We start from the raw sequence: 14,674 nt of genomic DNA, 5'->3' as shown, positions 1-14,674 counted from the left end.
ATTTTCTCTAGTCTAAAACACTGTCAACGTCTAACTACTTTATATTTCAAATTAAATGTAGATTGAGTTATTTTAATACCACATGGCCATAACTCATAAAGTCCATTGCAAATATATTCTCTTTTTTTCATTACAGCTATAACGTCAGCACAGTGCCAAAGAAAAATAAACATCGCAATCTCATTGGAGGAAATTGAGTGGTCAACGTAAGCGCTCCCCGTGAATGAGAAGAAGAATAGGTTACAAAGCAGGGGATGACAAGTCAGAGATATCGACAGGCAATCGTGCAAACCTAAATCATCTTTAGGACTAAACAATCAATCATATTTGGAGTAAATATACCCAACACAGAGCGACAGATTCGAGAGTTTGTGCTGTTGGAATCCACATCCAAAACTAGACGAGGGCGCGCATTCCAGAACAAGCTTGGCGATTTTAGCTCATCATGACGCTGACAATTGAATAGCTTAGACTATGTGACTTTTGTGATAGGCATGCTTGAAATAATGAGCAAGTATTTTATTTGAAAAAGCCTACTTACGTTTACAAAAATGGAACGACAGCTTTACATGTCAGAGCGCAAAAATATGGATACTTGCTTGAGACGTCTGAAGCAGGAACTGGTATGTCATCTTATTTGAGTTTTCTGATTATACAATGTTTGTTTTCTGTTTTTACTTCAACTGTTGTTCTGAGATCCAATTTTAGTATATGCATTCAGATGTAGCGTGTTTTGGACATTTTAAATGCAAATGCAACTGGGTCACAAAATAAGTAAACAGCTACGAAAATATAAATTATAATATTTAGTTATTCATATTTAGTTGTTATACAGCTGAGGTTGCATTATACGGCATAGTTCCATTGACGTTTGTAAATAAGTTAACTCAAGCAAATCAAATGCTCAGTTCGAACATTCGATCCTATGATTCTTGCAGACCGTTGTTCATGCGTCTGGGATGGACGGGATGAAATGGTACAGTCTAATGAATGGTCAAGCAGTTTCCTGCTCTCTTTTCTTTCCATGAGATGCTCAGTGTTCTATGAAGACTATTTCCAAAACGCTATGGCCAACAATTTTCTGCAATAGTGTTTTTTAGTCAGACATGATTTGCTTATGAGTACTTTCATGTGTGTGTAAAAAAAAATACTGTTCTCAGATTTTTCATTCATAAATTGTAGATGTGTATGAAATGTTTTGTTTTTTTGTGCAAAATGCTATATATCCATTGTTTAGCTGGAATTGAATGTTTGTATCCTATATATTTGACTGTGATATGTGCTTGTCTCACGCTATCTTAAGATGAATGCCCTTACTGTAAGTCGCTCTGGATAACAGCATCTGCTAAATGACTACAATGTCAAAGGTAAATGTTTTACATACAGATCTCATATTACTGTATTTCATTATTTTGTAAAACACTGTTTAAACATTGATGTCACAAATGTAGCATTTGTACATTTGACTGTAAAACCAAGCAGTACTACTTCTTTATCTGAGAATGATGCGGATATATAGCATTTAGCAAGAAAACATAATTATTTGTCTCTCTGAAATGAAACCATCAAGTGATAGATTTTAAACAAATACATGTTGAACAACCCCATGTCATGATTAGATGTCGAAAAAGCACTCCAATCTTTCATAATTTCTTTAAACAATAAAAGCTAATTTATCAACATTTCTGAAAATGGATATATAGTGTTTTGGAATGAAACTTCATATATTCAACTGCTGCCTATATTAATGGTGCAATATGCAGAAATTGCTCAGCCATTACCTGGTTGCAAAGATTCTAACAGTTTGCCTAATTTCAGTTTATGTGACAAAGCAAGTGTAGAGAATCATTGTACCATCTAAACCGCTGTGAAATATATTTTTCATTAATCAAAAATGTTGTATTTTCAGCTGTTTGAAGCTGGTGTACAAAACCGAAAGTAAAAGACATAAAAAAAAACTAAACTTAACTAAAGGGGAGCATAGAAATAGCGCACATAGAACAGATCTACCACTTCTTATACTTGCTTTCAATGAGAATGACATTCTGTAAATCACATTGCTATGTGAATTTGGAGGTGTCGCCTAACATATTACACATTGCAGCTTTAACATTGCTTTATTAATATTCCTAACTTTCATACACAGAGGCATGTCTAGGCTATACACTCCCTTGACACTGTGATGGGTTTTGAAGACAGTCTTCTGAAATAGATAGGCTATTGCTGTAAATCTATTCTGTTTTCATAGGGCCGTTGTTGGGGACTCTTGTGATTAAAGATACCCAGGGAAAAAAACGGTATTCTCAATTTGAAGTGTACGATCCACATTCTGGGTTCTCACTGCTCATGTTCCAGATCTTTTGGCAGATGCACACACAGCATTTTCAAAGCAGCATTAACTGGCACAACTCCTATTGGAACGCTCTTCAAACGGGTAGAATGTTCTTTAACCCACATGCCCAGGGCAAGGCATGCACGGTCTGTAACATGACACTTCTGTGGCTTCTGGGTTGTCTGCACTGAATTAGCTCCACGTCTGTCAACTGGCCTGGCACTCTGATCACAACAGGAGGGAGCCATGGTATGGCGTGTTGTGTGAAGTGATGGTTGCCATATCACAGTTTGCAAACCCAAAAGAAGAGGGAGTCTGTCATCCCTGTGATGAAGCAGAAACAGAGAGCAGATGCAAGTTGTTGTTTTTTTACTCTCCCTGAGTCTGTCCACTCCTGTACCATGCAGAGCACAATCTGTTGGAGTGTCTTGTACCCCTAAGGTGTTGCCGATGCCAAAGTTCCCACATGTCTGTCTGTGTCTGCCTACGCTGGTTCCCCTGAACCCCCATTTACAATTATACCAGTACATAGAACAAGCAAGGGGGTGTGAATAAGAGCAATAGAATAGAATAGAAAATAATAGAATAGAAACTAATGGAATAGAATAAGGACTGTAGCTTAGCCTAATTATCTAAGTCTAATCATCTTATTGTGAATGTTATATATATCATGCTATGGACTGTTTTATCATCAGCTTTCAACACCATAGTGCCCACAAAGCTCATCACTAAGCTAAGGACTCTGGGACTAAACACCTCCCTCTGCAACTGAATCCTGGACTTCCTGATGGGCCGCCCCCAGGTGGTGAGGGTAGGCAACAACATGTCTGCCATGCTTATCCTCAACATTGGGGGTCATCAGGGGTGTGTGCTTAGTCCCCTCCTGTACTCCCTGTTCTCCCACAACTGAGTGGCCAAACACGACTCCAACACCATCATTAAGTTTGCTGACGACACAACAGTGGTAGGCCTGATTACCGACAACGATGAGACAGCCTATAGGGAGGAGGTCAGAGACAAAAATGTAAGCAAGACAAAAGAGCTGATCGTGGACTACAGGAAAACATTGAAAACATTAACATCGACGGTGCTGCAGTGGAGCGGGTTGAGAGCTTCAAGTTTACATCACCAACGACCTACCATGGTCCAAACTCACCAAGACAGTCGTGAAGAGGGCACGACAACACCTTTTCCCTCTCAGGAGATTGAAGATTTGGCATGAGTCCCCAGATCCTCAAAAAGTTCTACAACTGAACCATCGAGAGCATCCTGAATGGTTGCATCACTGCCTGGTATGGCATCTGCTCGGCATCTGACCATAAGGCGCTACAGAGGGTAGTGCGTACGGCCCAGTACATCACTGGGGTCAAGCTTCCTGCCATCCAGGACCTATATACTAGGCAGTGTCAGAGGAAAGCCCAAAAAATGGTCAGATTTTCACCGCACGGCAAGCAGTACCGGTGTGCCAAGTCTAGGACCGAAAGGAGCCTCAACAGCTTCTACCCCCAAGCCATAAGACTGCTGAACAATGAATCAAATGGCCACCTGGACTATTTACATTGACCCCCCCCCCACACACACACACATTATTTTTACACTGCTGCTACCCGCTGTTTATTATCTATGCATAGTCACTTTACCCCTACCTACATGTACAAATTACCTTGACTAACCTGTACCCCTGCACATTGACTCGGTACTGGTACCCCCTGTATATAGCCTCGTTATTGTTATTTTAATGTGTTACTTTTTATTCATTTTTACTTTCGTTTATTTAGTAAATATTTTAGTAACTTTTTTTAACTGCATTGTTGGCTAAGGGCTTGTAAGCATTTCACGGTAAGGTCTACACCTGTTCTATTGGGAGCATGTGACAAATTAAGTTTGATTTGATTTGATTTCACGTGCAAGTCCTGTATGGCAAAACAAATTCTTGGGTGTATAACAATGCAACATTGCTAAGCACAACGGCGATGACACATCACGTGTCATGCAGAGATTCAGTCCTTTTCAAGGCAACTAATGCCCCCCACCCCCCACCCCTCAAGTACCTCCTGAACATCTGCATGGTGACGTGACTTCAGCGCATCAAAGGATATCAAAGCTTTTGACATCGATACTAACACTAATTTCACTTTTATGGTTCTTCTTTATCTTTTATTCGCCTCAAGACATTTCAAACATAACCATCTGTCAGCTTGGAATGCTATTCTAGGGAGGGTGTGTGTGAGCTGTGAGGTCATGGATCTTCTGAGAGAACAACCATGCCAATGCCGTTACGTCCTGAGGTGGTGAACCAAGCTACTGTGCTCACGGAGACTCTCCTTGTTCTCGGTTACCTTCAGGGCGTAGGGGTAGCGGTGGTACGGAGCAGTGGTCTCAGTTGGTTTGTTTGGTGCATCTCTTGTGGTTCCATTCTCCAGCCGGTTCCTTCCTTCCCCTTGGCTAAAATTGCCCGGGGTCACATTGGCAGGTGGTTTGCATGATGCGATCGTTGAGACCGGATGGAAGCGATTCACAGTGAAAAATAAATGATTCAACCCCGAAAACATAAACAAGTTGCTCAAGACCTACATAACGAATGTCATGGGAGTAAGTCATTACAATTATCTTGAGCGTTTGCAGTACAATGATCAAGTAAAGTTTTCTATTTTTATTGTTAGGGACTTTGGTGAGCACTTGCACAGCACGCAACATCTACAACATCTACAGACTTCTGTTCAAGAACAATCTTTCAAAGATGTTGCTGATGTTCTCTAAGGCTTAAGCAACCCACTGCTCCCTTCCAGCTTTATCATTTAAGGCAGAAACAAGGTCTGCGAGGGCCAGGAAACTGCCCATTAGACCACCTCCCAGTGTTAAAGGGCCCCAGGAGGCTTGGCCTGGCTCACACCACCTCTGGTCTATGGGCATCGTAGAGCCCTGGCTCACCCCACCACAGGGCTCTGCTATATGGGCAGTACAGAGGCATGGTCTGTATGCCCTGGATACAGATCCCAGTAGTGCCCTTGACCAATACAACCTACCATTCATACTCAATAAGAGGTGTGTGTGTGTGTGTGTGTGTGTGTGTGTGTGTGTGTGTGTGTGTGTGTGTGTGTGTGTGTGTGTGTGTGTGTGTGTGAGAGATAAATGCCCTCTCTAATAGCCCAGGGTTTGATAACCTTTCCTTGGCTTCTCATTTCTCCTACCTCTGGCCATCAACACTGAATGGCTCTCTTTTAAATTCATGACATGAAGTACATGTGTTTAGTTGACACTCCCTTATTAGGCTGAACTGCCACTTAAAGAAATGTGTTTGGGTGCTGTTTATTTGTTCAATAAATCCAGTTAAACCGTGTTAATAAGGGTTCTGTGTACGTGTAGGGAGACAGATTTATTTTTATTTTTTTTGTGATTTTTTTTTAAATTTTTACCCCTTTTTCTCCCCAATTTCGTGGTATCCAATTGTTTTAGTAGCTACTATCTTGTCTCATCGCTACAACTCCCGTACGGGCTCGGGAGAGACGAAGGTTGAAAGTCATGCGTCCTCCGATACACAACCCAACCAAGCCGCACTGCTTCTTAACACAGCGCCATCCAACCCGGAAGCCAGCCGCACCAATGTGTCGGAGGAAACACCGTGCACCTGGCAACCTTGGTTAGCACGCACTGCGCCCAGTCCGCCACAGGAGTCGCTGGTGCGCGATGAGACAAGGATTTCCCTACCAGCCAAACCCTCCCTAACCCGGGCGACGCTAGGCCAATTGTGCGTCGCCCCACGGACCTCCCGGTCGCGGCCGGTTACGACAGAGCCTGGGTGTGAAACCAGAGTCTCTGGTAGTACAGCGCCCTTAACCACTGCGCCACCCGGGAGGCCAGGGAGACAGATTTCACCGTAACAAATGCGTCACGCTGGCTCAGATTTTGTTTCCCCCTCAACTGAATGAGGAGAGAACACTCGAGCCGCGACCCTAATCTCAACCGAGTGCAAAGATAGTGTTCATTTATTTATGCTGGGTGGGACTTTAATTCACATTCATGCATATTCAAAGACTAGCGCAAATGTTAACTGTGTGATAGTTGTTGAGCGCTCCTTTGCACACTTGATATGACGTGGCACCTCATAGCCTTTTTCAGAGACATAACTTTTAATGGGTAATCATCCAACATTAATTCCGGACTGCCAGTGATTACTCCCCACATTTGAAGCATTCAGAACTTAATTGCCAATTACAGTCCGTTTGCATCACTGCATTTGTTGCCTGAGGATGGCTGGATTGTCCTTAACCTGCACTTTTTACTTCCTAATACGTTTTCAGTCGCTAACCAACTGTCTACAGTCTACAGGTAGACCCTGACGGATCAAACTGCTGAAGTGATGCTAACACACTAACATTACAGAAAGCTGCTGACTTAGCTTCAGTATTTGAGATATGGCTTTAATAAGCTAATGGTACCAGAGAGACAGTGTTCGATGCCCTGCAGTCCCCCCCCCCCCCCAAAAAAGGAACCATGTCCCTCTCCATTTGCTGAGTTTAAGATCTGTTATCAGCACATTTCTATGAACCACTGACTAAAGCCGTCTCTGCAACACAATAAAGTAAACATTTGGGGTGGGAGAGTACACTGAGAGTACACTGCCCTGGGGAGACAGTCAGTCCCCCCCAAAAAATATGACTTGATTTGATCCGGCAGAAAGCTGATTCCAGCTCGTCTGACCTATTTGGGCCGCAAGGTTTTGGGGTCATGTGAGGTCAATTAAGTGCCTTATTTGGCACAGTGAAGTCAACAGTGGGGCTGAAGCCTTTGAGGACATTGTGAATCATTTAAGAGAGCCAAATGGAGTAAACGGTGTGTGCTTTTGGATAATTGGAGCGGATGAGTGTATTTGGGAGGGAAGAAGGATTGCATGTTGAGGAGTAAGCATGCATGAACAAGTCAGCCAGATAGATTCCATGTGAATAGGAATGGTAGCATCTCCTAACAAGAGGTTGCAGAAGGGCAACTTCAGCCCCTTGTGATGTAATCTTTCGAATGATTCTGACGTAATGTTATTGACAATTCCATATGTTGTTTTATGGAGATAATTGGGAAAAACCCAACCGTGTGCACCATGTGGCAATGCTGGTTGAACCTTGATGTGGTTTGAGGTAAACAGTAATTATATAAAGCCTGTTCACCAGCTTCTAAAGACTCCGGGCTAATTACACCTAATGAAGTCAGCCATATGTTTTAGCGCCTAGAACCGCAGGAGAACATTGTTCCAATTCCCTTCACCTTCTATAATGGCTCCTCAGGAACACAGACTCCTTTTGTCTCTCTGCTGATGTTGCGTTTCATTTTTCGGTGGAAATGTCAGCTGAGCTGCGTATGGATTACGAGATCTTCTGTGAGACCTTTTCAAGTGCTTCTTCGTGCATCGTTTTCTTTGTTTGAGTATGAAGGGATGAAAAGCTAGTTTAGGGTTGGTCAGTACGGTGGCTCTTGCCACTGTTGAACGATTGGCCATGTTGTCTTATCAGTTCTAAACAAGAGTGTCTGCAAAATGTTGAATGATTTTTCAGGCAAATTATATTGATTTATTCTTTTGGTGTAGGCCTGCAGGTTTTCTTTTGAAAATATGATTCACGAGGTTGCTCTTCGTGTTAAGCATTACAACATGTTATTAACATATTGTAAACATGTTGTGACGTCATACATCAGGACATACTGCAGATTATTATGTTCGCCTCTCACATCTCAATCACTTCTTGCTGATACTTTCCTGTCTGTCGTTTGCTAGTGTGTTAGTTACTGAAGTTACTGATCCAATGCTTTCCCACTTGGCACTTATGTGTACCACAGTCAACAAGTACAATATCATTGACCTTGCTACTTATGATACCCAACCCCCTCCTGTTCTTCAATAATTGAATCCCTCTAGACATCTAAACATATGGCAAGGCCGCCATAACACCCCCCCCAACACCAACTCACACTGCTGTTACCCCAAACACCACTTCCACTGCTGCTGACTCTCACCCAGTCTTTGTCAATTAATGCGTGCTTGAGTGAACCCACCCCCACGGTTCGGGATTAACGTCTAGACAGACACAACTGATTGGCTGCCAGGACACAGATTGGCCCTGATTGGCAGGGGCTACATATAGGGGTTGGCAGGAAGGGCTGTTTGAAAGGTGAGAGTGGAGAGTAGAGACGGACTGACAGAGCAGCCAAGAGAGAGGAACAGACTTGTGTAAAAGTTCTAACAAGGTAAGGTGATTTATTAGGATCTTAGACTGATGGATATATTTAATATCTTGGATGTGTAGAGCGAGGTATAAAGTTGATGTTTTCTATATTTCATTTAATTGAACAGCATTTTATCCAACTTGTTCGGATGTTTGCAGTCTACTGTGAGTTGGAGCAATCTTATAGAGTGCACACAAATAATGTTACATTGTTGGTATGGTGGACCAATTGTATTACCCAGCTGTATTAGCTGTCCTTGAGTGAAGGCTGTCTCTATTCAGAGAGACAGTGAAAACAGTCAAAGCACAGTTGGTCAGACTACTGAAATATGATCTGTTATTCCAATCCCTTATTCAAATGTTCAACTGCAACACAGCATTCTCCAAATGATATCAGCGTGGATTGAAATGCTTTTTTTGGTGTTGTTCTATTTCTGTAACATCACACAGTTTTGCGTTTTTAAGGAGGAGCATTCGCATCTGTGTATTCTTAATTCCGAAGACACATCTGTCATATCAACAGCCAAGTTCAAAGTAAGTCCGGTTGCATGGATTCATTTTTAAAGACACGCTATTGCCTCAGGGACTGCTTAGCTGCGGGGGAAACGGGATGCTGGACCAGAGAGAGACAGAGTAGTTTGAGAGAGAGAAAAAGAGAGAGCGTGGGAGAGATGAAGCCAGAGATACTCGTCCCTACAGCTGCTGAGCGACAGGGTCCTCTCACATACGCAAGCCATATGGGGGCCCTGTCATTCAAAACGGGTCATGTGACCGAACAAAAAAACATGAGTTGCCTCAAAACACAGAAGGGCTACAGTGCAGCGAGAGATAAACTGTAGCAACACCAATGGAGATATGGAAAACAAATCATTATTGGTGAGGGGTAAATATGTTAGTACCTTGTGTACATTTTGGTTCGTCTTTGAGTTCATTCATTTGTCCTAAGCGGTGCTGTGATCTAACTAAGTTCAACCGTAGAGGGGCAATATAAACACTGGTCAGTGTTTGACAGAGGGTTATAGATGTGTTATAGAAGTGCTTGAATGGATGAGTTTTGCAGGTGACGCTAACTGGCCATTTCCCTGTTGTTTTTATCTCTCCCTCATCCCCTCCCTCTTCCCTCTTTCCCTACAGGTGTCTATGAAGGAGGCAGGAGATGGCCTCCATGCTCAGATGAACTCCATGATGGGGGCTCTTCAGGAACTCAAGCTTCTACAAGTGCAGACAGTGCTGGAGCAACTAGACATCTCAGGGAGGCCAATCCAAAGGGCGGCCCCACCACCAACAGCAGACACATGTGGCCCTTGCCCTATCCCCAGCCTCAAGCCTACCCTCGGCCCTGTCCACGATGAGACTCACAGGCCCCCCTTGGACTGGACAACTGGTCGGGAGGAGCAGCAGCAGCAGAGCCGGGTGGGGCACCGGCGCAGCCTGGGCACCTCTCCTTCCTCCTCCAGCCTGGAGACATTGGAGACTGAGAGTGAGAGCCAGCCTCTCCCTCTCCCCCGCAGAGTGTCAGGATACACTGCCCCACAGGTGGAGTACTGTGGCCCACGTCTTAGCCAAGTGTTTCCAGAGCAGCATCAGCAGCCGGCTCACCCAGCCCAGGTGGTGGATCTGCCTGGCATCCTCTACAGCCTATCCAGGGAAGGCCCCTCGCTGGACAGCGACTACTCCCAGGACAGCATGGACGACTCCAGCGACTGGACCTCCTCGCTCATGAGCCGCAGCCGCAACCGGCAGCCCCTGGTCCTAGGGGACAATGTTTTCGCCGACCTGGTGGGCAACTGGCTGGACTTGCCTGAGCTGGAGAAGGAGGAGATGATTGGGGGTGTTTGTGTGGGGGCAGACGGAGCCGACAGGCCCGACTCCCCGGCCCACCCTCTCCGTCTCAGCCGCTCCCAGGAGATCTGCAGGAAGTTCTCTCTGACCACCAACATCTTCAAGAGGTTCCTGCGCAGTGTGAGGCCCGACAGGGACAAGCTCCTGAAGGAGAGGCCAGGCTGGATGGTCCCCGAGTGCCAGGAGGCCAAACTCTTCAAGAGGCCCAAGAAAGTGGCCAAGCAGCAGGCCAAGGGAAGCTTCTACCTCCCGTTCTGGGCAGGTGTAGGACAGCAGCAGCAGGGTAAGGGCCGGCCATGTCCCCAGCTGGCTGAGGAGAGACACAGCCAGAGCCAGAGCCAGAGCCAGTTCTCAGAGATTTACATAGACAGGAGACAAGAGTGGAGACAGGAGGCCAGAGTGGAGAAAATGCAGCCCTTGTTTGACTACAACACGGCTGTGTGGGTCTGATGCTGACGCTGCTCCAGGGTGGTGGCAGGTGTTGGGGATTTGGCTGGGAGCTCTGGGAGGTTTGTGTGTCTGTCTGTCTCCACTCAGAGAATGGACTGACTGAGGAATGAACATCCACACTATTTCCCAACAAGAGAGATTATCAGGGCAACTGTTTGTCTGACAATCCTAAGACCGAAGACCTGTGACTGAGAGAGTAAGCAGGACTTCCTCTTATAGATGGGTTCACCCCAAAAATTGTTAGGGTTCGAATGAGTCCGTAAGTGCCCTGGACTTGTACGATAGACGGTACTTCGATATAGACATGATGCTCAGATAATTGAATTCCATCGTCATGGTTCACACCTCAACCCTGTTTCATTATGTTTGAATGCTGCTGTAGGTCCCACCCAAGTGTATCCCCACCCTCATGTCTCATCTCGTACTTCTATCTAGCAATAGAACACAGCTGTTACACGTACTGCATGGGCTCTAGTAAATGTTTTATCTGTGATGTTGTGAAACAGTTGTCACTGAACTGCCACTAAACATGACCACAGGTGCTTCTTCACCTCGTTGCCCAGAGTCAGACAGCTGGATGAATACACAAGGGTCTAATATTGTCACATCAACCTCGCTCAGGGATCGGGATGTGGCCTGTGTGACCAACTGGGTTTGAACCTGGATCCCCTGTGCGCCACAAGACTGTTCTAGCCCGCCGAGGTAAAGCCTAGGAGTTAGCTTGGGGAGCTAACACAAGTCTTCAGGTCTCAGGCAAGGTTACTCGTCACATATCCTTGGTCTCCGAACCACCTCCGTTACACCTTCACCGTTCACCAGCCACCTACACACACAAAGCCACTCCAGGATAGGGTTATCTCTTGCCTTGTAGACATGATGGCACATCTTGACTCTACAGCCAATCCTCCTGGCTAGCGTATTAGACATGGCAGAGAGAGAGAGAGAGCGAGAGCTGTGTGCCATCTGGTTGCCTACAGTTACATAAGGACAAGCCAGCAGCACAGACAAGAGGTGCAGTCATTCAGCGGAGGCTGTCAAGCATTTTCCCAATCAACCCTAAACTGCGATGCGGCCGTTGCATATGTATGTAATATGTATCTAATGCTAAGCAGGGCCTGGCGATTTCAAGATAGCAGAGGACTGAGGAGGAGAATGTTTACAGTGAATCCTTCCACATGTACATACAGTACTATACCTAATGAGGTCAGCCATATGTTTTCTCTTTGCGCCTAGAACCACAGGAGAACATGTTAATGAGCATGTTAATGATGTCAACAAAGTCTATTAGCCATTGTGTTCATTTTATTTAAAGGGTCTTAAAGAGAGGAAGATTGAACCCAGTAGATATGTGGTTGGTCCTAGCTCTCTTTATGAAAGAAATTGAGGCGTTTCGGGGAGATTTCACAGAGCAGTATGGCGCAACCTTTACCTTTATTTCCCAGAGCTGATCTTCACATCATTTCCTCAATGAAGTCACTGAAGTGACAAGGACTATTTATCTTATTTTAGAAGACATATGGTATGCAAATGCGATCCTCAGCCCTCAGTAATAAGAGGAGGAGTTGATTTGATGTGAAACATCACCCCATCCATGCATTCGACAGACATGAATTTGATTTGACAGACATGAATTTGATTTGTTAAATATCGCTATGCACATATGGCGGGTTTTTCAATAATCAGGTGGGATTATGTTCAGTTGGTCACACGTGGACAGACCGCCTCTACGAAGCCTGTTATGCTAGAAGAGCCTCTCTGCCTGTCTTCTTCATATTTACAACTGTAATTGTCATTTTTAGCGCTGTTGTTAAAACTGTGGTTCTGCGAACCTCAAAAGTGTTACTGGGTGTAAAACTGTCACTGACTCTTTGTAAATTAAACTGTTTTCTGACAAAAGACGTGCCACTCTGGTTCCTCGACTGGAAATGTCATTTGTATGTTCCGAACATAAATGTACTCTTTGATCGGTGACCCATTTTTATTGGGCGATTTTTTTTTTTCTTAACACCCCCAACATACTTCGAACCAATTAGTCTGTCTCGCTATGTCTAGATTTGAAATAGTTCTTCGTTTTTTTGGGAGGGAGGGGGGGGGGGGTATTTTTTGTTGTCATATAATGGTAACAGCAGATTTACCACATACAGTATACCCTGTGAGACTATGATCAACCTTTCCCTTTACTTTGACCTGCTCTACTCTCCTCCCTGCATTCTCTACAGGCCTAAGTGCTGTCGCATGACTTACTATGTGGTTAGTGTGAAGCGAATCATCTCCTGTGCTTCAACTCAGGGAAAAGTACGTCTAAATCTGTACCGCGTCGCCCCTCAGCTTTTTAAATAAATAAACATACAGGCAGGCACACTTTGAAGCTCTGACTCTTTCTTTCTCTTCTCCAGAACCACTATATGCTCAAACACAGCAACTTATCCACAAGCATTACATATAGTATACCCAATGCTTTACTTTCTGAAGGGCACCAATAGGGCAGTGCACGGGTCATTGTCCAATACACCTTACAGAAAACAGGGGTGATGCCAATGTGCTTGACATTGTGTAAGTGTTCCATTTATACATCAATCTCAGAACTGTATCAAGTATAAAACCCCGTTTCGCGTAAAAAGACACACATTCACAACAGCTGCTAACAGGAACACGTCGCAGCATTACGTGACATTCTTAGAGCAGGTCAGTGAGCATTCCAGATGAAAAAGACTAGTAGATCGTGAGATGCAATACAATATACAGTCATCTGCATGGGAATAGGAAGGGGGAGGAGGATTACAGTTGAGCTGCTACAGTAGGCTAGTAGTCCACTTCCAGGTGCAGTGTTGGATGGAAACTGGGGGGCTCTTTCTCTGTGTGTGTGTGTGTGTGTGTGTGTGTGTGTGTTTGTGAGGAGGGGACAGCTGCATCTGTCGTCCCTTTCTCCTGGTTCCAGTTTTCCTTCGGGTGAGAAGCAATGGATGCTTGCTGACCCCCCCACCCTCCATCCCATTTCCATCCATTCTCCAACCTCTTGCTAGGCAGCTGTCGCTCTCTCACAGCCCTGCCTAGGCTAGCCCCGACCACAGCCCTGCCTGATCACAGATCTGGGACACAATGCTTAACCCACACAGCTTCGTTATACAAGCCTGCAAGAAACACATATAACCCCTTGCAAGAGGCAAGCAGCCTCCCTCACAGCTTATAGTAGTTAAGCTTTGACCTTCCTCCCCTAATGTATTGATGGAAATTAAGAGATGATGATATTAAAAGCATTAGTTTATAGTGAGTGGAGGGATTATCATGTTACTGGGAGGGAGGGGGAGGGAGTGGGGTAGCCATGCTGCCTGGGATTCATGTTGGCTCAAATTCCCACATCCCAACATTGGTCTTTCAATAAATAGACTCCTCAGCTGTTCAACCAACAACTCTGTCTCTTCTCCCTGTAATGTGCTCACATTTCACTGTTATATTTGTCAGCTCCGAGAAGCTCAGAATCTAAGCTCCTTTTTTTGCACAAAAAAAACTTCCCACACGATACATACACATATGCTAGGCAGGCAGGCTAGCAAACCACAATTCATTTGCAATAGCATGTAAATACCCATGCTGTACTTTTGGAAATAAAAGACTGCAGACCAAGGAAGTAAAGTTAGAGGGGATAAAAGCAAGAGTTAAATCTGGGTCGATTCTTTTAGGATTTGCCATCTGGCCTCTTGCAGTGCATGTTCATTTTACAATCTGTTTTTTCCCCCACTCTCTCTTGATTTAAGGATGCATGCAAAACAGAACAGACACAATCTCATATTACCAAAACAAACATGTTCTGACATATCAACATGTTTTGGCTTCTGGC

The 14,674-nt window shown here is 44.6% G+C and overlaps 1 protein-coding gene across 1 annotated transcript; it reads left to right on the top strand.

The window, feature by feature from the left end:
* The first annotated feature begins 244 nt into the window (after positions 1 to 244).
* Positions 245 to 12,704, top strand: LOC135541151 (PAK4-inhibitor INKA2-like). The gene is made up of 2 exons (XM_064967264.1): positions 245 to 623; positions 9,679 to 12,704. Exons 1-2 carry the CDS (start codon positions 552 to 554, stop codon positions 10,834 to 10,836), a joined length of 1,230 nt encoding a protein of 409 aa, XP_064823336.1. The 5' UTR covers positions 245 to 551; the 3' UTR covers positions 10,837 to 12,704.
* Positions 12,705 to 14,674: the final 1,970 nt, after the last annotated feature.

This window comes from Oncorhynchus masou, chromosome 6 (genome assembly GCF_036934945.1).
Source record: "Oncorhynchus masou masou isolate Uvic2021 chromosome 6, UVic_Omas_1.1, whole genome shotgun sequence".
NCBI classification, from domain to species: Eukaryota; Metazoa; Chordata; class Actinopteri; order Salmoniformes; family Salmonidae; genus Oncorhynchus; species Oncorhynchus masou.
Note: the sequence above shows the minus strand (reverse complement) of the source record. Positions and strands in the feature narration are given on the sequence as shown.